At 42.2% G+C, this 23265-nt stretch overlaps 1 protein-coding gene across 6 annotated transcripts in view; it reads left to right on the forward strand.

Annotated features, from left to right (window-relative positions):
* The window catches only part of KCNIP1 (potassium voltage-gated channel interacting protein 1), a 552728-nt gene extending 530492 nt beyond the window's left edge, over window positions 1-22236 (forward strand). For 5 of the 6 annotated variants that reach the window (XM_084636953.1, XM_084636954.1, XM_084636951.1 and 2 more), the window contains 4 exons: window positions 137-244; window positions 4198-4302; window positions 4515-4577; window positions 17796-22236. In XM_084636953.1, the coding sequence (XP_084493079.1) occupies window positions 137-244; window positions 4198-4302; window positions 4515-4577; window positions 17796-17843 (324 nt within the window). In that variant the 3' untranslated portion in view covers window positions 17844-22236. The remainder of the gene's footprint in view (window positions 1-136; window positions 245-4197; window positions 4303-4514; window positions 4578-17795) is intronic. The other variant, XM_084636952.1, reaches the window with a different exon arrangement.
* The last annotated feature ends 1029 nt before the right edge of the window (window positions 22237-23265 follow it).

Genomic DNA, 23265 nt, shown 5'->3' on the forward strand with positions numbered 1-23265 from the left:
GAGAAGAGAGCCCTTATACATTTAGCGGAAAGAGTTTTATGGTGACAATATTCTCCGAACAGGAAGTAAAGATGTTTTAAGAAGTTACTTTTTTTTTAAAGGCTTAAAATAAATTATTTCTTCTTCATTGAACCAGGGTTTTGTGATGGCACTATCAACTTTGTTGAGAGGAACAGTTCATGAAAAGCTAAGATGGACATTTAATCTTTATGACATAAATAAAGATGGATATATAAACAAGGAGGTAAGGCATTTTATGGCATTGACATCTGTTTAATTTCTAAAAGGACTGACTGGCTCATGTTGCACCACGTAATTCATGTTTCATGCAGCTAATTAAGTGCCAGTCAGCACTGGGTTTGAGCATTTCCTTTTATTAGTATTCAAGAAAAAGTGCATGGTTACTTTCTATTGCATAATTGTAGAGCCTATATTTTTTCTATGTTGTGATGTGTTTTAAAAAAAATTATTTAGCCAGGAGCATATTCTGCATTCATAAAGGTATCTATTGATTCACAAAGGTAAATCTTGGGATTGGTATCAAATTACTGGTATGAGAGTGACTATGAGCTGTAGCTCACGAAAGCTCATGCTCAAATAAATTGGTTAGTCTCTAAGGTGCCACAAGTACTCCTTTTCTTTATGCTAATGCCTGTACGTCCCTGAGCATGCCTAGTGTTAGCTAGAGATTTTCTGAAGCCTTGATATACTTAGAAAAAGCTGAGTGTTTGCCTGTTCTGTAAAAAGCACAGTGCCTTCTCTCCCCACAAGCTTGACCCCCGAATGATTTACTAGATCTACAACAAAATATTCTCTGGAGAATGTGCATTGAACAGTGCTGCTGAATTCTTCCACCTGATGCATGTACGCTGTTTATAATGGCAGTCATATACATGCAGAATTGAAGAAGGGTGGTTTAATGGCTAAAGCATACAAGTGGGAGTCAATAGACCTAGGTTTTATTATTGGCTCTGCTTCAAGCTTCCTGGATAACTTTAGGCAATTCAGGGTAGATAAGGGCCTTAATAGATTTTTTTACACCTAGAAAATATAGACAGAAATAATGTCACTTAGATATTTATTGATCTGAATGTGTGGGCACAATCAAATGATTAGTCATCCAGCTCACATTAATTTACACAACTACTTGCAGGTACAAAACCAGAGAGCAGGTTAGTAACATCTGTCTCTTAATTTTTCTCTTCTTCAATTTCCTTATTTGAATATTGAGGCTGATACTGTTGTGGCAGCTGCCACCAGATGGTGCTGTTACATGAAGTCTTTCACATTTTTCTTTGTGCAAGTAAGCTTTTAATCTTGGTCTTGAGGGTTCTTTCTCCTGGTAAGTATCTTTGGGGGAGCTGTGGGAAGCAGCAGGATGTTTTACTCTTGTCTTAATCTCCTTAACTAGTCAACTTCTGGAAATCAGGCATTTAGGTTTTGCTGATATCCCTGAAAGAGGTATTTGCCTACATGCTGTTTGTGAGCATACCTGTTCCAGGACTGGTGTCTATAGTGTATAAATAAAATAAAAATATATCCAGACTCCACGTTACTGATTCATCCTCCAATAGAAAGGTGATATACAGGGCCTTGACACCTGCTGTCACTCTCAGAGGGGTGACAATGTTTACTTCTCCAATGTTTGGTGGGGCTTAATCAAATCAACCAGATTATGCCACATTATTGCACCAAATTTATTTCAATAGGACAGCCCACAGAATATAGTACTACTTAATGTAAAGATGGCAAATTCTAGCTCTTAATATCTAACGAAAGACTTTGACATCCTTGGATTTCAAATATTTGGCACTAGGGAACTGCAAAGGGGAAAGACAGACTTGGCTTATAAACTGTATCAGAGGAAGGAGGTTAATGATGTCTATAGTGTATAAATAAAATAAGTTACACTAAAAATATACCCAGACTCCACGTTACTGATTCCTCCTCCAATAGAAAGGTGATATACAGGGCCTTGACATCTGCTGTCACTCTCAGCTAGAAACTGAACTAGTTATTTACATCTGTTCACACCAGAGTGAGGGCCCTTGTCAAATTATTCTTTGTTTTCCCTATCACCGAAAGAAGACAGTCTAAATTATTTTGAAGCATCTCTGTCGATGAAAGTTAAGCAAGCAAATAATGTAATGGCTTTACTGCAGCATGGTTGGATTTATAGATACGAAGACCAAAACAAATGGGATGGGATGCATCTGCACGCTGTTTGCACAATCTCATTTTCAGAGTAGGATGATCAAACACATGACGAGCCCAAAACTAGCTGGAAGTGGTTGCATCTACTTTGAAATAAAAGTCCTCCTTCCAGCCCTTTGCTTCTTTCTGCGTATTAGTTTGGTTTGGAAGTATTTGTAGTCAAGTAGCAACCCAACCCCTCCTCATTTTTTGATTATTTTTGCCTTTGCACATCCAGGTTATAGATAAAGAAGATTATCCCAAGCTTAATTTTGATCATTTTCTTCAAAGTAACCTGAACTTTCCCTTTAATCAAGTCTTTATTAGAGAAGATTTGTCACATTTGATAGTGGTTCAGCAACAAAGAAAAATCCTTTCCCCAGCTCAAAAGAGCTTCATCCAAATATTTTATTCTCAAACTTTGGGAATGTGGGTTGTAACAGAAAGATACAAGTATTCAAAGAGAAAAGAAAAAACAAGGGCCTAGCTCAGATTCCACCACTGGCCAGTTCTTCAGCTGCCAGTCGCAGCAAATTACCTCATCTAAAGCTGTCCCCTCTCTGACTGCCAAGGTGCTGTTTATGTAGAGTGCTCTGATCTACCTTCTGGTTGTGCCTTCAGCCACTTGGCCGCCTCATTAACCCCAGCTTCAACCTGCAGGACAGATGAGCAATTAGTTAACTGATTTGGTACCAGTCCTAAGATAAGGCCTGTGCACCTGCCTAATGTCCTCCTGATGGCATGTTAAACTTCCCTTCCTTATGCATGGCTCTGGCAGCTACATGCAAGTTAATGATCATGCAACTGAAAAACTGTGGTTTAACACAGGTATCCTGCCAAAATTGCCGCTCTCAGACACAGATCTGCTGTCCAAGAGTGTATAAGATTACTGAACGTGTATTCCCTGCTCCTTTTGCCTACTGGAAGCCCTACTTTGAAATATGTTCATCTTAATGTGTCCAAATGCTGTATAAAGGCATATATGCAAATAAGACCAAATCTCAGCATCCAAAAGATTTCAGGAAGGCCCATAGTCGACACTAGGTTCTGAAAGACTGCCAGTAGCTAATTTCCTACTCTTTGTAGTGTGCTCACTGACCGTCTCTGCCCACCCTCCTTTTAGTGTGCTGTTGTCCAGTGTTTTGGCTGGTCTGTGATCAGTTTTGAGCTCTTTCCAAGAGGAATTATGTCTTGATCTATATTATCTAAAGCACTGTGTTCATCTGTGGTGTTACAAAAATGCTTAGCAATAATAAGTGCATTGAGACAACTGAGAAAGGTGGAGTAAGATTGTAAGATGTTTGGGACAGGACTGACTGCTGCTTTGTGTCAGTACAGTTCCTAGCACAATGGAGCACCATTCTTGGTTGGTCCTTAGTCACCACCATAATAGACGTGGTCAAAAGACCACAAGGTCTATTGTGGGGCCAGTTCTGATCCGTCTCTGTGGATAGTGCTGGAGGTGATTCTTCCCAATCACTGGATGAAGATTCACTGCCTTTGGGGGACTGATTCGCCCAGGGAAGTTGTACAAAAATATCACTGTGTCATAGTAATTGGGCTGAGGACTGAGCACATTGTTTGAGACTAAACACTAGCTGTAACCGTTGCACTGAGTGAGGAGACTCACAAACTGAACAGTCAGCCTTCTTCATAGGCCTGAGATGGCATTTGCTGCAGTGCTCCCAAGCAAGATCTGAAGATGTGAAACTGGGGGAATTATAGTGGCCTCACAGGAGCCTTTGCAGACTGATTGACAAGTGATAGCAGAGCAAGAGAGATCCATTTGTAGACTAGCATATGTATGATGATGTCCATGTGTATACCAACAGAGGTTTGTGCTATCTGGAACTATAATAGAAATGCTAAGGGTAAGACCTAGGCCTAGGCCTTCCTTAATATTAGGAAGAGAGCAAAGAACTGGGCCTTATTCAGTAAAAGAAAATAATGTATGGCTTGTTTGTATTAATTTCCCTGTTGTATGTTTGCATGTCACTACTCCAGGAAATGATGGATATAGTAAAGGCAATTTATGATATGATGGGCAAGTACACGTATCCTGTTCTCAAGGAAGATGCTCCGAGACTGCATGTAGAAGTTTTCTTCCAGGTACTTAGTTGATTTCTAATGCGTTTCTCTTGCCACGTAGCTACCAGCAAAACCTGAGCAATGACACTCAATCATTCTGAATTTCAGTGGTAGCCTCTGTCTAAGTTTGGAAGGTACTGTAGTTTTATGCAAGTTATAAAATGACATGCTACATATGCAAAAATATATCCATGTTATGAGAACTAAAAATGTTTCTTTGTTTTGTTTTGCAGAAAATGGATAAAAACAAAGATGGTGTTGTAACTTTAGATGAGTTTATTGAATCATGTCAGGAGGTAAGGACAATCATATTGCTGCCATGAAAGCAGAGAAGATGGTCTCATGCCACAAAGTTCATATCTGTTCTGCATTTCAATCCACTCCAAGTGTCTGGGTGCTCAGGATCCCAGGTTTCATTCTATTAGATGTTCAAGCCAGCTGAAAAATTCCGCTCTGGGTTCTGATCTGTGAATCTTCCTGAAGATCAGAGTGCTTGGAACCTACATGGTTTTGGTGCAAACTGGTCACTGAATACAGTCTGTTCATTTCCAGTGCTGATGGCCAGTGCTTTTATTTTCCCATGTGAATTCCTGATTTCTTGTTACTGTACACAACTCTTTGGGAACCTCACATAGCCTTTAACTTATGTAGAGAGACATTTTCAGCCTCTCAAAAACAGAAAAATACACAAGTGTTTTTTTTTCTGGATAACATTAACAGGGACTACCACAATGTCTGTGCTGTCCAAAAGCATAAAATCTGCCTAGGAACCTTTCAGTTACAACACTGACTCAGAAAACTCATTGATGTTCAAGGTCAAATGTTAAAAACAAGTGCTGTAATCAAACTGATGATGTTTCCAAAATGAACATCTTTGGCAAATTCCATAAATTAAACTGGCTGTGGTAATTATTTACTGTTATTTTTAGTGCCTACACAAAGACCAGCATCTGCATTAACATGCAATTAGCCCAACATCTGTTTTCTTGGACTCCAGTTAACTGTGTGACTGTTTGGTCAGGGATGTTTCCAGTATTTAATCCGTGCAATAAAAGCCTGTGCCTTGTATAGAGTTTAAAACAGCACTAATTATCATTTACCAAGCATCAAGCTTTCCCTAGAAACTAATCCTTGTTCTCTCATCAAAACGTTTCAATTCTTCAGGTATTTTTTGTGGGGGCAGGGTAGAGAGGGAAGAGGGAGTTTTCAGCCAAAGCAATTGGTCAGATTCGCAGAATGTTTCGGTCACCCAAATCTGCATTTTTTTGGTGAAAAAAATTTTAGATGAAAAATTTCATCCAGCTCTACTCAGGAGTGTGCAACTCATCCCTAATTATTAGATGACTAATCCAATGTCTTTTCATTTTGGTTGCTTTATTTTTGATGTCTTCTGTTTCCTTGCTTGGGTTTTGGCCCCCTCCTTTATTTTTTTTTATCTGTTGGTTTAGTCCCCATTTTTGGTACCAGTGGAGTATTAATCTTTTTACTGGTGATTGACTTGTCTTATGGTTACTAGGTTTGCCTTGGGCTAGATGTGTATGATCATTGGTACGAGAAATTTAAGCTGCTTCACTTTCCTTTGAGATTTTTTTTAAATACTCTGCACTGTGGTTTCTGTTCAGTGCTTGAATACCTTGCTGTTGGAATGCATGTTGTAGATTGATACAATACAAGGATGGTTTCCTCTCAAATAGGAGACTCCAAAATTTAGATTTATCTTTTTTAATTTAAAAAATAACCCTGTAATGGGAACTGCAGATGCCAGGTGTCTTTGAGGATTTGCTTTGTCATCAGTTAAATCTGTAGTCATTAATCTTTTGTGGATATGGCGTCCCATGCCATGTACTGCACTTCACCACACCATCCCCTACTAAACTGAGTCACATCAGTAGCTGGAGTCTACTCCTATGCTCATTTGGGGCTGGTGCAGAGGTATGCTGCTCCTCCTATTAAAAGTGTGTGTGGTAGGGAGGGAGTGGGATTATGCTGGCCTCTAATCTGCTACCTGTGGAAGACTGATCTTGTGAGAGCTCTCTGTTTCATCGAGTCAGTGTTCGGGATTGTTGGAGGCCTCCACAGGACTGATCTGCTGCTGATGGGAAATGGATCCAGCAGAGAGAATCCTATTTCTTTGCAAAAATGGGGGTGAAGAAAAACTGGATTGTATTGGACCTCAAACAGTTCCTCTGGTGACTGTGGGGGGAAATCTAAATTATCCTATGAGTATGGGATGACAATAAGAGATTCTCTGAAGCAGGAAGTCTGTGGTAAAAATCAAAGGGTCCACTGGATTGTAAAGAGTTAAAGGGAGCAATTAGGGACATTGTGAGAAAAAACATTAGTGAGTGTCAAGGTTCCTCCCCCACTCTGAACTCTAGGGTACAGATGTGGGGACCTGCATGAAAAACCTCCTAAGCTTATCTTTACCAGCTTAGGTCAAAACTTCCCCAAGGTAACAAATATTACCCCCGTTATCCTTGGAATGGCCGCTACCACCACCAAACTGATACTGGTTACTGGGGAAGAGCTGTTTGGACGCGTCCTTCCCCCCAAAATACTTCCCAAAACCTTGCACCCCACTTCCTGGACAAGGTTTGGTAAAAAGCCTCACCAATTTGTCTAGGTGACTACAGACCCAGACCCTTGGATCTGAGAACAATGAAAAAGCATTCAGTGTTTTACAAGAAGACTTTTAATAAAAAAATAGAAGTAAATAGAAATAAAGAAATCCCCCCTGTAAAATCAGGATGGTATATATCTTACAGGGTAATTAGATTCAAAAACATAGAGAACCCCTCTAGGCAAAACCTTAAGTTACAAAAAAGATACACAGACAGAAATAGTTATTCTATTCAGCACAATTCTTTTCTCAGCCATTTAAAGAAATCATAATCTAACACATACCTAGCTAGATTACTTACTAAAAGTTCTAAGACTCCATTCCTGTTCTGTCCCCGGCCAAGACGACTACAGACAGACACACAAACCCTTTGTTTCTCTCCCTCCTCCCAGCTTTTGAAAGTATCTTGTCTCCTCATTGGTCATTTTGGTCAGGTGCCAGCGAGGTTACCTTTAGCTTCTTAACCCTTTACAGGTGAGAGGAGCTTTCCCCTGGCCAGGAGGGATTTCAAAGGGGTTTACCCTTCCCTTTATATTTATGACACGCCCCCCAAATCTCAGCTAGGGTGAAACACTGGCTGGGATTTCTTCCTGGAGCTCTAGGAAAACAGAGTTAATAAGACACATGCATCTCTAAATATACTACCAAGTACATAAAGATTAACAATATTTTCCACATCTCAAGGACGATTTTAACCAGTTGATTCTGGGAAACTTTCACGGGAGAGTGCATCAGCCACTTTGTTAGAAGCTCCTGAGATGTGTTGGATGTCAAAATCAAAATCTTGGAGAGCTAAACTCCACCGAAGAAGTTTTCTGTTAGTTTCTTTGACGGTGTGAAGCCACTTTAGTGCAGCATGGTCGGTTTGCAGGTGGAAACGCCGTCCCCAAACATATGGGCGTAGCTTTTCCAGAGCGTAGACAATGGCATAACCTTCTTTTTCAGTGACTGACCAGTTGCTTTCCCTCTCAGACAGTTTTTTGCTGAGACACACTACAGGGTGGAATTCTTGATCAGGTCCTTTCTGCATTAAAACTGCTCCCACACCACGCTCGGATGCATCTGTGGTTACTAGGAACGGTTTGTCAAAGTCGGGGGCCCTTAGTACAGGGTCAGACATGAGTGTCGCTTTAAGCTTGTTAAAGGCCTTCTGACACTTTCCGGTCCACTGAACAGCATTTGGCTGTTTCTTTTTGGTTAGGTCTGTCAGTGGGGCAGCGATTTGGCTGTAGTGCGGTACAAATCGTCTGTAATAACCGGCCAAGCCTAAGAAGGATTGAACCTGTTTCTTTGACTTTGGGACAGGCCACTTTTGGATAGCATCCACTTTGGCCTGTAGGGGGCTGATAGTTCCTTGACCCACCTGGTGTCCAAGGTAAGTCACTCTGTTTAGGCCTATTTGACACTTCTTAGCCTTAACAGTTAGTCCTGCCTCCCTTATGCGCTCAAGGACTTTTTGTAGATGTTCCAGGTGGTCTGCCCAGGAATCCGAAAATATGGCCACATCGTCAAGGTAGGCGACTGCATATTCTCCTAATCCCGCTAGGAGACCATCTACAAGTCTTTGGAAAGTGGCGGGTGCATTTCGCAGCCCGAAAGGGAGTACATTAAATTCATACAGCCCGAGATGTGTGATGAAGGCTGACCTTTCCTTGGCAGATTCATCTAGCGGTACCTGCCAGTACCCCTTGGTTAAGTCCAAGGTAGAGATGAACTGGGCCCTTCCCAGTTTCTCTAATAGTTCATCTGTGCGTGGCATGGGATAGTTGTCTGGGCGAGTTACAGCATTTAGCTTACGGTAGTCCACGCAAAAACGTATTTCCCCATCTGGTTTGGGAACTAGAACCACTGGAGATGCCCATGCACTTTCAGAGGGGCGGATTACACCCATCTGTAACATATCCTGGATCTCCCGTTCTATAGCAGTTTTAGCTTGAGGAGACACCCGGTAAGGTTGGACCCTAATTGGGTGAGCATTACCTGTGTCAATGGAGTGGTATGCCCGTTCAGTCAGTCCTGGGGTGGCTGAGAACGTTGGCGCGTAGCTAGTGCACAGCTCCTGGATCTGCTGTCGCTGCATACGCCCAAGGGTCATGGAGAGGTTCACCTCTTCCACACCACCAGCACATTTCCCTTCGTAGTAGACACCTTCAGGCCACTCAGCGTCGTCTCCTCCCTGGGCTGTAAACTGACAAACCTTTAATTCTCTGGAATAAAAGGGCTTTAGAGAATTAATATGATACACCTTAGGCTTTCGGTTGGAGGTGGGGAATGCTATGAGATAATTAACAGCTCCCAGGCGCTCCTGGACCACGAATGGCCCTTCCCACGATGCTTCCATTTTATGGGCCTGGAGCGCCTTTAAGACCATGACCTGGTCTCCTACTTTGAAGGAACGCTCTCTGGCATGTTTATCATACCAGGCTTTTTGCTCTTTTTGAGCATCCTGTAAGTTTTCTCTAGCAAGGGCTAAAGAGGTTCGGAGGGTGTTTTGTAGGTTGGTTACAAAGTCCAGAATGTTAGTTCCTGGAGAAGGTGTAAATCCCTCCCATTGCTGCTTCACCAACTGCAATGGCCCCTTAACCTCACGGCCATATACAAGTTCAAATGGGGAAAACCCTAAACTGGGATGTGGTACAGCTCTGTAGGCAAAGAGCAACTGCTGCAATACTAGGTCCCAATCATTGGAGTGCTCATTTACGAATTTACATATCATGGCCCCCAAAGTTCCATTAAACTTCTCCACCATGCCATTTGTTTGATGATGGTAAGGAGTGGCAACCAAGTGATTTACCCCATGAGCTTCCCAAAGGTTTTTCATAGTTCCTGCCAGGAAATTAGTCCCTGCATCTGTGAGGATGTCGGAGGGCCAACCTACCCTGGCAAAAATGTCTGCTAGTGCCTGGCACACACTTTTAGCCCTGGTGTTGCTTAGAGCTACTGCTTCCGGCCATCGGGTGGCAAAATCCATGAAAGTCAGTATGTACTGCTTTCCTCTGGGTGTCTTTTTCGGAAAAGGACCCAGAATATCCACAGCTACTCGCTGAAATGGAACTTCAATGATGGGGAGTGGCTGGAGAGGAGCTTTGACCTGGTCTTGGGGTTTTCCCACTCTTTGGCACACCTCACAAGACTGGACATAGGTAGAAACATCCTTGCCCATTCCCTCCCAGTGGAATGACCCCCCCAAACGGTCTTTGGTCCTGTTCACCCCAGCATGGCCACTAGGGTGATCATGGGCTAAGCTCAAGAGCTTGGCCCGGTATTTAGTTGGAACTACCAACTGTCTCTGAGGATGCCAGTCTTCCTGGTGTCCCCCAGAAAGAGTTTCCTTGTATAAAAGTCCTCTTTCTACAACAAACCTGGATCGATTAGAAGAGCTGAGAGGCGGTGGGTTGCTCCGTGCCGCCGTCCAAGCTCTCTGGAGGCTTTCATCTGCTTCTTGTTCGGTCTGGAACTGTTCCCTTGATGCTGGAGACATCAGTTCCTCATGGGATTGTGGACCTAGGCTTGGTCCCTCTGGAAGCGATATAGGGGATGGAGCTGTTTCTGTTGACTGTGAACCGCTCTCCGCTGGTGTACTATGTTGGGATTCAGGCTCCGGCTGAGCCTCTTGTGTAGGGTTATCGGCTGCTGCCAGTTCAGGTTCGGTGGGGCCCTCTGGTGTTGAGGTTGCAAGTACTGGATTCAGTGCTGACACGGGGTCTGGTGTTGGTTGTTCGGCTGGTTCCGGTTCTGGGACTGGTTCCGTCTGGGTCTCTGGGACTGGATCCACTACTGCTGTTGCAGACATTGGCCTGGGGTCCAGGTCCATCACCTCTGACTGGGTCCTGATAGAAGTTTCCGGAACAGAGCTAGGCCTCACGGCTTGTTTAGCCTGGTTGCGGGTGACCATTCCCCCCCTCTTGGCCTGCTTCACATGATTGGCCAAGTCTTCCCCCAACAGCATGGGGATGGGATAATCATCATAGACTGCAAAAGTCCACATTCCTGACCAGCCCTTGTACTGGACAGGCAACTTGGCTGTAGGCAAATTGAAAGAGTTGGACTTGAAGGGTTGAATCGTCACTTGGATCTCTGGGTTGATTAAATTGGGGTCCACTAAGGAAGCATGGATAGCTGACACTTGTGCTCCGGTGTCCCTCCACGCGGTGACCTTCTTCCCGCCCACACTCACAGTTTCCCTCCGCTCCAAGGGTATCTGGGAGGTATCTGGGCCTGTGGACCTCTGGTGTGATTCCGGTGCAATGAACTGTAACCTGTTGGGGTTCTTGGGGCAGTTGGCCTTTACATGCCCCAGCTCGTTACATTTAAAACATCGTCCAGCTGACGGGTCACCGGGGCGAGGTGGGTTGCTGGAGAACGGGGTGGTGGGACGATAAGGGGTCTGGAGGGTTCTTTGGGAGGTAGGTGGGGCTTTGGGCGGCCCCCGGTAATAGGGTGTGGTCTGGGGTGGTCCCTTCTGGTCTCCGCTCCAACTGCGACCAGTTTTCTTCTTCTCTGCCACCTCCACCCATCTGGCTCCAATCTCTCCTGCCTCAATTACAGTTTTGGGTTTCCCATCTAGGATGTATCTTTCTATTTCCTCAGGAACACCCTCTAAGAATTGTTCCATTTGCATTAGGAAGGGCAAATTTACTGGAGATTCAACACTTGCTCCTGATATCCAGGCATCCCAATGTTTTACAATGTGGTAGGCATGTCGGGTAAATGACATGTCTGGTTTCCACCTTAGGGCTCTGAACCTCCGACGAGACTGCTCGGGTGTTATCCCCATTCTGACTCTCGCCTTGGATTTAAACAGTTCATACTTGTTCATGTGTTCTTTAGGCATTTCAGCTGCCACCTCAGCTAAGGGTCCACTGAGCTGCGGCCTCAGCTCTACCATGTATTGGTCAGTAGAGATGTTGTACCCAAGGCAGGCCCTTTCGAAGTTTTCTAAGAAGGCCTCAGTATCATCACCTGCCTTGTAGGTGGGGAACTTTCTGGGATGGGAAGTGGTACCTGGAGAAGGATTGCTAGGGTTTGTTGGTATATTCTGCTGGGCCTTTATCCTCGCCATCTCCTCCACATGCTTCCTCTCTTTTTCCTTCTCCTCCTCCTTCAGCCGCATGAGTTCTATCTGTCTTTCATGTTCCCTTTGTTTTTCCTCAGCCTGAAATTTGGCTAATTCCAGCTGTAGTCGAGCTGAGGATTTGGCCATTCTAACCTCTCTGTTTTTAACTAACTTTACACCCGAGGTTTAGAAATAAACAAACAAAACTTGGCTGTAAAATTTTGCTGTGCTGGAATAGAATACCTATTCTCTGATAGTGATTGTCAGCCTACAGAAAAAGACAATTCCCTTGTCTCTGCTCTGGGCCCAAATTAAAGCAAAAAACCTCCAACTACTTGGAAAACTGCTTACCCAGCCCAAAGAAAAAAAAAATTCTTTTCAAACCTGTGCTCCTTGTAAAACAAAAAAAAAAAATCAAAATCCTAAAAAAAACCCCTGCCACTTTTGTCTCCAGGCAAATGGGTAGAGCACACACCCCCTATTTACTTTTAGGAAGAAAAGAAAAAAAAAAAACCTCTGGGTTGGAAGACTGTGAATTTCCCTGCAGGAGTTAAGTACCCTGCCTCCAGGCAAGAAAACCTGCAATTCACAAGATAATCCCCTTTTGTCTCTGCTTGGCCACAAAGCAGAGAGAAACCAAGCTGCTTTCAGTTTCAAAGCTGCCTTCTGGACTTCCTAAAAATTCCTTTTTAAAATCTGTATTTCTAGTTCAAAAAATCTCAACTGGGTCTCAAAATGATTTCAGGTTAATCCCACCACTGTGCCACCATGTCAAGGTTCCTCCCCCACTCTGAACTCTAGGGTACAGATGTGGGGACCTGCATGAAAAACCTCCTAAGCTTATCTTTACCAGCTTAGGTCAAAACTTCCCCAAGGTAACAAATATTACCCCCGTTATCCTTGGAATGGCCGCTACCACCACCAAACTGATACTGGTTACTGGGGAAGAGCTGTTTGGACGCGTCCTTCCCCCCAAAATACTTCCCAAAACCTTGCACCCCACTTCCTGGACAAGGTTTGGTAAAAAGCCTCACCAATTTGTCTAGGTGACTACAGACCCAGACCCTTGGATCTGAGAACAATGAAAAAGCATTCAGTGTTTTACAAGAAGACTTTTAATAAAAAAATAGAAGTAAATAGAAATAAAGAAATCCCCCCTGTAAAATCAGGATGGTATATATCTTACAGGGTAATTAGATTCAAAAACATAGAGAACCCCTCTAGGCAAAACCTTAAGTTACAAAAAAGATACACAGACAGAAATAGTTATTCTATTCAGCACAATTCTTTTCTCAGCCATTTAAAGAAATCATAATCTAACACATACCTAGCTAGATTACTTACTAAAAGTTCTAAGACTCCATTCCTGTTCTGTCCCCGGCCAAGACGACTACAGACAGACACACAAACCCTTTGTTTCTCTCCCTCCTCCCAGCTTTTGAAAGTATCTTGTCTCCTCATTGGTCATTTTGGTCAGGTGCCAGCGAGGTTACCTTTAGCTTCTTAACCCTTTACAGGTGAGAGGAGCTTTCCCCTGGCCAGGAGGGATTTCAAAGGGGTTTACCCTTCCCTTTATATTTATGACAGTGAGAAGCTAAATGATATCTCTGCATCAGTTTTCACCACCAGCACTGGATCGACCTGATCTTTCCTGGTAACAAAGATGAGGTACACTCAGAGATAGAGGTGACAGTTGAATTTGTGCTGGAGAAAATTATTAATTGATTTAAAATATAGTAAGCTGCCAGGCCCAGAAGGTATACACCAAGAGTTCTGAAGGAGTTGAAGTATGAAGCACCTGAGCTGCTAACAAAACCATATAACCACTCATTAATAATAAAAAGAAAAGCTTGTAGCGCCTTAGAGACTAACCAATTTATTTGAGCATAAGCTTTCATGAGCTACAGCTCACTTCATCGGATGCATCGGATGCTGTAGCTCATGAAAGCTTATGCTCAAATAAATTGGCTAGTCTCTAAGGTGCCACAAGTACTCCTTTTCTTTTTGCGTATACAGACTAACACGGCTGCTACTCTGAAACCTGTCATTAATAATAGCCACTTTTTCTGAGTATTTGAAGGTAGCAAATGTTTCTGCATATTTAAAAAAAGGTTCATGGGATGATCTGGGGAGTTATAGACTTGTAAATTTTACATCTGTACTGGGCATACTCGTTGAATCAAACATTAAAAATAGAGTAACAACACATTGGATACAGTCCAACCAGCGTGGATTCAGCACAGGAAAATCATGTTTCACTAATTTCTTAGAATTCTTTGACTATGTCAGTAACATGGGTGCAGAAAGGACAACCAGATAACATAATTTATTTAGACTTCCAAAAGCCTTTGAAAAGGTGTTAGAGGTGAAATATTTTCTTGGATTAAAAACTGGGTAGGAGTCAAAAAGCAAAGAGTAGGATTAAATGGTCAATTTTTATCATAACAAAATGGTTAACAGGTGGGTACCTTCAAGATTCGTACTAGGTCCCATGTAGCTGAGTACTGAGGTAGCAAAATTTGCAGATGATACAAATTTATTTGGGTTAATCAGGACCGGAGAAGACTCTGAAGAATTTTAGAGACCTAAACAGTCTAGATCAATAGACAGCATGATGGCGGATGAAATTTAATGCTGACAGATGCAAAATAAGGCACACTGGAGGGGGAAAAACTAAACTACTCTTGTAGTTAATTTAGATATCTATAAGGTGTAACAACTCAGGAAAGGAACCTGGGTGTCAGTGAAGAAAACTCAGTTAAATCCTGTGTTCAGTGTCAACTGTGGTCAAAATCCCTAAAATGATGTTAGGATGCATAAGGAATGGGATAGAGAATAATACCAAAACTGAAGCCTTTTATATAAATCAATGTGCAGCCTCCCCTGGAATCCTGTGCGCTGTATGGGTCACCTCATCTCAGAAAGGACATTTCAGCATTGCAGAAGGTTCAGAAAAGAGCAGCAAGAATGGTCATAAGACCTCTGCAAAAACTCTCCATGCAGAGAGATTGAAAGGATTGGGGTTGCTTACCTTAAAAAGGGGACAAATAAGAGAGGGCACAATAAAGGTGTATAAAATGAGTGGTCTAGAGAAGATAGGTTGGGAGCTTCTGTTGTCCCTGACTCATAAGACATGAGCAAGGGACATTAAAATAAATTAAAAGGTGGAAATTCAAAACCAATAAAAGGAAATGCATTTTCACACAACTTGTAATTAAATTGTGGAACTCAATGCCACAGGAAGTCATTGACACCAGGAATTTAATAAGATTCAAAAGGGGATTAGATATTTATATGGATATCAAGAATATTCAGAGTTGTTATAATCAGTGATAATAGAAATTTCGGCAGGGATATCAAGCTTTTTACTTCAAACTTTAAACCCATCTCTAACTATTAGAGGTCTGGATGAGACGTATGGGGTAGGGAGGGAGACAGGTTATCCCAGATTATATGCCTGTTTGTGGGGGTTCTTACACCTTCCTATGAATCATATGGTTCTATCCTCTGTTGGAGACTGGATGGACTAGATCCTGAACTAGGTGGACCTTAGGCCTGATCCAGTCTGGCAATGCGTATGTTCCTATCATAGGCTCTGTTTTTGGGAATTCGAGCAGTGGTTGCCCTAAAAACAGGGGCCCTGATTCTCCACTGAATTGTACCTGTGTAAACATTTATACCTGTGCAAAGTGAGGGCACATTGCTACCAGATCAGACTGCACAGGTGTAAATGATGGATAAAAATTGGAACAAAAATGTTTGGCATCTGCTGGACCTTTAGATGTTGGGTTTTGAAGACTGTCACCCCTTGCACACCTGATTTGGAAGTACTGTAAATGGAAAAGTGATAAGCTACCATCCTCTGGTTGGATGACACTGAATGACTGCTCTCTCCGGCTGTGCTTAGCCCAGTGAAGATGCATGCATGGATGTTTGCTGGTGAGAGATCAGATGTGGGAAACAAAGTTAGCATTTACATGGGACTAAAGGAACTGCTTGTTCTAGGCCAGATTCAAAAGCAATTCTTTTCTGCAGATGCAAAGGATTGTGCTGCAGAGACCATGTGGAATTTGTATTGAGTTTCTCCCATGTTCATTAACAGTGGGTGATTTCTCTAGGTTTTATATTGCAAAATCTGTATAGGCATGAATGATTCCATCGGTGTTTGTGACTGTGTCCATTGCAGCAATTGCCCAACCTCAGGTATCATATCATTCAAAGAAGAAAGATGATCTTGTGGGTAAATCACTGAACTGGGATTTGGGAGATCGGCACTGAATTCCCACCTCTGCCACAGATTCCCTGTGTGACTGTGAGCAAGTCATTTAATTGGAGTATGTCTGTTCCCCAGCTGTAAAATGAGGAAGATATTTCCTTCCAGCCACTCTGTGTGGGAGTTGCCTGTTCAGATTTTAGGCCCTCTGAGGCAGGGACTGTCTTCTACTTTGTGTCTCTACAGCACCTCTCACACTGAGACCCTGATCTTGGTGTGTCTAGGCGTTACACAGCTATAACATCAGTAATTCAACTTGCATAGTGTTATAACTGTTTTTAATTTAACAGCAAAATATTATTTTCTTTTTTCAAAATATACAGCCTCTATTTGTAAATCTGGCCTAATCTGAAAGAAGAACAAATTGAGATCATGCCTTCTAAAGGCAGAATAGAGAAAATTAGAGACCTCTGCTTTATCATGCAATTCAACTGAAGACTAAATATATGTCACATTACCATTGACTAGTAAAACCTGCTTCCCTTGTCTAAACATTGATAATATCTGATAGTATAATAGTATTTGACTTAACTGTGGTAGGATGCAGGGGCTCTTCCTTGGTCCATGGAGAACAAGGGACCAACCTCAGTTCAACTCCTGCCTCCTTCCCCTTGCCCAGGCATTCAAGGAAAGGACTTGGGGATGAGTTGGCAGAGAAAGGAGTGTGTTTGAGAAGCAAAAATTCCTCTGTTGCTGAAGAGGGGAAAGAGGGAAGGGGTTGAGTCTGCTCTGCTACCTCCTCACAGACCTTTCCCTGGGTCGTTGATAAATGGCTGCCAACCAAGGCTAAGATCACTGGTATCTTGCACTGCAGCTCAGCTAGTTCACAATGCATGGTAGATCAGACCAAAGTCACGGATTTAAAGAGACAGGTGGGCGGAAATATAAAGCTCTATCATTTGACTCAGCTTTGGGTATATCAAACATCAAGCTCTATAGTAAATTTCCCTCATGAGAAACTTTTTAAATCAGTTTTTCCCCAGGTATAACCCTAATTTTGTCATTTGGATTCAGGAGGTGGAAATCAAGGGCATTTGAGATTTCATGTATTTCAATCAGAAAGTAGCTGCACTTTAGTGGTGGATCAAGTAAACCCTGGGTACAGTTTGCACATCAGTTTAAGGCCTATGACTTCAATTGGACAGTTCAGGTGTGTAAAGTTAAGCACACATGTAAGTGTTCAAAGTCAATGGGGCTCCATGCAGGCTGCAAAGTCTGCCCACACGGAGCTAAGAACAGGCCCCACTTCAGTAAAGGACTGAAACATGTGCTTCAGTCTCTCGTTATTCAGCAAAGAATTTAAACCTGTGTTTAACTTCAAGCATATGCTAAGTCGTACAGAGACACACTGCATGCTGCCTAATGAGCCCAAGTGCTGTGCTGAATCCAGGTCTAAGCTTGTAAGCATTGAATCAGGCTCACCTAGGATGCTACAAAAATGTAGCCACCACATCCTGCAGCAATAAATATTTGGTACTGGCTGTGCTGCAAAGTGCCATAGAAAGCTTTAAGAACACAGCTTTTCAATACCACTCTTAAGTGTATGTTTTTCTCATTGCTTCCAGGATGACAATATTATGAGGTCCTTACAGCTCTTTGAGAATGTGATGTAACAGCATCTGGAATGCAGCATAGGAACCAGAGACTTTGTACGTAATGAATGCCTTCTTTCTGGATGAAGGCTTTTTACAACTCTGCTATGTTGCGTGAACAAGGATTGTGTAAGGCATCTCCAACCGAGCTTCGTTTCCGAATGCAACAAACTCCCATCTCTCCTCCCCAAGAGATACTGACTGGAAGTTATTTCATTTTGGAAGCATGCTAATATTTTAATAAAACCTGATGAGTGAGACCTGCTGCTTAAAGTTAATGAATAATATACAACCTTCTGTTTGCTAGTCACAAGTTCTGCTGCTTTTAATCTATCAAACTTGATTACATCTGGTAGCACCATATCAAGAGCTTGCTAAGCCATTTATTGTGAGTGGAAGCTCAGTCCATTCCAACATAGAACAACGTGTTTTATAAATGTCCTCTTTATTTTGCTTTGGCAGAAACCTAATCTACCAGGACATCTCTGTTTAGATTTTGAAAACTAACACCAGATTTATTTACTATATTAAATGGAGGGGGTCCAATTCATTTAAAAACCATATATCCCACTTTACTCAACATTCCTGATTTTTCTCTTACGTAAACTGGTGTTACTCCATTGAATTTCATGGAGTTGCTTCTAATATACACCAGCCAGAGGAGCATCAAGCCGATATACATTAGAGGAGAAGAATATACTTTTCCATATACAATTTCTACATTACAGAATGAATCCCATTGAGTAACATTGAGTTCCTGTGTGACAAGATGATTTTAACAGGCTGGAACTGTGCGGGGCATGCTTTTACCATTAAATGCCCACCAGTTTTCCCAGCCACAAAGTGGGCCTCTAGTATACAGTATGCATCTCCCACCTGAACAGCTACAATGGACCATGGTCCTTTCTGTATGGTTTGGAACACCCTTAATAAATATATCATTTGTAGTTTTACATTGTTTTAAAACAAGGTATTTCCCAATGTTTGGATTTATTTGAACTTTTAAATTTTTCTTCTGAGACCCCTCTTGGCTGCGAGAGTAAGGGAATATGTTTGGCCAAACGTAGCGAGGCAACTTAAATCTTAGTACTCAACAGTCCAGAATAAGGCCCTGATCAAGTAACTGTCTCCACACAGGTTCACAGAGGGCACTGGGAAGGCTGATTGCACTTGTACAGCAGCAAGCAGTTGTGACAGGCAGGCAGCTAAAGGCAGAGGAACCAAGAAGGAAAAAGAGAACAACCTAACATAGTCCAGGATTGCCATACGCCTACCATATAGGAAACACCTATATTTTTATTAGAGACTATATTACAAATATACCGTCAGCACTGAAATTATATTTTAAATATTAGGTAAGTGGAAACTTTCCCATATATTTTGCATATTATAAATCACTTGTTTCTATAGCCCTATATTTTATAAAACCTATTGATCCACAGACATATTGCTGATGTGGACATAGATCCGATTGATACCTGTGCAATGCTGTGTTTGCACCACCACTGAGGATGCTCCTGTAACACGTCCTGGCACAGGCTTACACAGGCGTTGGGCTTGACTCATGTGAGGAGCCCCACTGAAGTCAGCAGCTATTCAAGTGAGGAAAGTTTTAGTGCCGGCAGGACTGGAGTCTTACTCTGCTTTTCTGGCTACCTCACACCAAACACCAACAATGAGTTTGTTCCTTCAAAAGATGTAGGACATGGCAACTCCCACCAGTGTGCTGTGCCTTGCAAAGGGGTGAGATGCTGTGAGGGTAGCACAGTCCAGTTGTACTATGTCTCCTCCATCTAGCTATTATCTTGATGAATAAGTATGTAGTAAATCAAAGGTGGAATAAATCAGAAATTGTATCCTATTGCCTCTTCATTTTTCTTGCAATCCCACCTTAGGTACAGAAGCTTAAATTTAATACAGGCAGGGCCGGCCCACAACATTTTGGCACCTGAGGCAGAGAGCTCAAATGACACCCCCATACCCCCTTGCTTGGGCCAAAACTTTGAAACTCTGGGTCCTAGTGGCGCCCCCCCCACACACACACACACAGTCTGGCACCTGAGGCGGCCGCCTCAGTTCGCCTCATGGTAAGGCCAGCTCTGAATACAAGGCCAATTTATTTACACATAGTGCAACTACAAGTTTTCAAGCCGAATTATTAATTTCATTTTAAGAGAAAACAGCCAAATAAAAAAAGGAAAAAAGTGACTTAAAGTGACAGGCAGTGTGTATTTTCTGTAACATGCTGTATCAACTCTGCTCACAAAATGGCAGTTGCAGCCTGTGGACTCCTAGAAATGTAAAGGTGTAGTACGCAAAATAAGATTACTAGAGAGACGAGGTGGGTGAGGTAATATATTTTATTGTACCAACTTCTGTTGGTGAGAGAGACAAGCTTACACAGAGCTCTCCTTTATTTCAGCCTCACTCACCTTGTCTCTAATATTCTGGGACCAACGCAGCTACAACAAACTGCATACAAAAATAAGATTATTTATGAAAGTTGTCAGTTACATACACCCAAAGTGTTTGTGTTTGTGTGAGGAATGGGAGATGTCACAAGGGCCACAGACTGGGGAAAAAGTCTAAATCAAGCCAGCTCACAAAGAGGGGGTGCATTTTAGGCACTGTCTTATCATAATCTTAGACCAGTAGCTTTGATAACCACCCACTGTTTTCAGACCATTATAAGCACAGTACCTGAGGCCACACCCCAATACCTAAGGCCAAATTAATTTCTTGGGTAACACTATTGACTTCAGTAGAATTACATCAGTGATGAGTTCGGCCCCTGATGTTTTTCTTGGTATAAACTTTCAGAACTGCTGTATTGATAATGCAGGTTACCTTCTTGTTAGCTGGAGACAAAACTGTAGTGTGTTAGTTTGTTAATCCATGTACGAAGTCACTGCTGTACTAGGGTGCACTATTGTCCAGACTGTTCTAATGTTTTTAAGTACCTTCTGCTGAGTTTGGCCTCCATTCAGCAACACACACAACCTTAAGCACATGACAGGTCCCATTGGCTTCCACTGGGATCATTCATGATTGCATGTTGCTGAATTAGGGCCTGAGTTAGTGGCAATGCTGCTTTAGCTTCTCTTTTTGGGAGCCAAAGGCCCTGATTCTGTTACTGCCATTAACCATGGATTCTGTATGTGTAGGGTGGCCACAGAACATCATGGCCCTAATTGTGCTCCTGCTGAAGTCAATGGTAAAACTCACTTTGATTTTAGTGGTACAGGATTGGGCCCTATGACAGCATGATAATGTTTCCACCCTGGGTTAATACTTCAGTTCCAATTACTGTTACTGATACCTAAAATAGCAGGATTAGCACATCTGACAGCTGTATCTTCACGTATACTGTAGAAAGTATCAGAAGTCATTCCCCCTTACTGAACAGTTCTAGTTGTAAATTCAAATGGTGACAGAGTAACTTTCTTTAAGAACTCATGTATTGTCCATTGTATCTTGTATCTCATCCCACAATTTATCTGGCAATGTCTCATCCATAGGCTGGTATGCATCGATGCACAGTAAGCCTTCTCTTTATGAACTGTGTGCAAAGCACGCATGGATGAAAAAGAGCCAGTAACTGTGAGAGAATTTTATTCTGCTTAGAAATGTCTTTTGGTTTTAAATCCTCTATGAATGTTAGTTTGTAAACTTGCAAACCCTCCCATGATTCATAAATGGGGTCTGCAGTATTTATGGCAAATACTTACTACTACAGCTTATTAAATAAAACATACTGTGACAGTCTGATCTCATCCCATCATGAAACCTACTACCAGTATTTGGAAGGCAGTTATTGTGCTGGCTTCTCAGTTGCAGTTAGAATATCCATCAGTGCTATCAGCTGTACACGTTTTCTCAAAATTGTGAATGTTTAAATAATGGCCAGATGATTTGTCTGACTTAATTCATTAGTTAATCTACATAACCATGCCAGCAGTTTTAAAGCACATAACATGCATATTAGGCAACAAATCTATTGAAAATAAGAATGTCAGTAATGATGCAACAAATGTAATGTGTCTGCTACTTTTGATGTTAGTTTTCCTGTTACTTTGAAAGCATTGCAATGTTGTGAGTAATCATGAATAATGTGACCCATGATGATACTGATATCATATGAGAAATGGCAACGTTCAGATGCTCTAGGCAGAATATTGGCATCCCTGGATTGTGACACATGCTGAACGACAAACCACCATTGTGTCAGCCTAAGAACTCTGTCGATGTGCGTGCAGCAGTGTAACTTTTTTCTTCATCGTGGAAGGACCATGATGGACTTAAGGAAGTATGGGCAAATAATATAAATTGTGCTAACTGAAGCCATTTTACTGGAGCAGAAATGCATTGCTTCACAAATGCTATTATCCAATGGCAATTTGTATGATATTTTGTTGAACAGTTTTAAAGATTTTGAGTTTAATAATAAAAATAAAAGATGTACAGAAGGGAGTCTTTTTTGTAGCCTGCGGGTGCTCAGGTCTTGAAGGGACACTGTGGGGTTAAAAATCCTGGACCAGATTTTTTTTTAAAGACGGGCCCCTCTTCCAAACACACATACCTGTGTATGTGCCAAGTGGTATTGCTGAACCAGCACTGTGAGCATAACATTTACCTACACATGGGTTATGTGCATGTCTAACTTAGGGATGAATCAGTGTATGGGTGCAGGGGCATGCAGCTAACTTTGAAATTCTTCTCCCCAAATATAGATACTAATCAATGCCTTCACCTGTATCATTCGTAACACCTTGGGCTAGTGAAACTGTAAGGCTTATTTCTTGTGACTATTTTGGCTGTTTTCATTGAAATAATGTCAAGAAAATATCTAAACAATCTATTTCTTGGGCTAAAAAGAAGACCCATCCATGTCCCTTTAGCCACAGTCTAAATAGCTATTCTGACACTTAGATAAATGCAGACATTTTGCATTATACATATTTGCTAAGCTACATATTGTAGGGCCTGAAATATATACAGACATGCAAAGGAGAAAGGGTTCTCTTGCATACATGCAGAAGTTAGCTGTGTGAAATATGCTGTTGGTCTGATGCCACTTCCAAATGGACCGGTGGCTGCACTACCTTGATTGACACCCTCCTTTGGCCAATTCTCAGCAGACTAGGCAGGCACTGGGTGGACATGAAGAATGCAGTACTCTCTTGTCTGCAATAGACGGGGTGAGGTACGTTGGCCTGTCACTGTGGAGAAATTTGCACTTATGCTGCCTGCCTTCTACCCGTTCTTGGGTTTAAAAGGGTTTGGGGCTAATCCAGCACTTTTCATTAGCATTGAAGTAACTTTTACCAGGAGGCTGCCTGTAGGAATGACAAGGCACAGTGGAGTTTGCACATACAGCCACATGCCCATGCTGTCTTTCTCATTTTATTCCTCAGCCCCTCCCACTCAGACCAGAAGATCAGGC

This window comes from Lepidochelys olivacea (genome assembly GCF_965140295.1).
Source record: "Lepidochelys olivacea isolate rLepOli2 genome assembly, chromosome: 8".
Lineage (NCBI taxonomy): Eukaryota > Metazoa > Chordata > Testudines > Cheloniidae > Lepidochelys > Lepidochelys olivacea.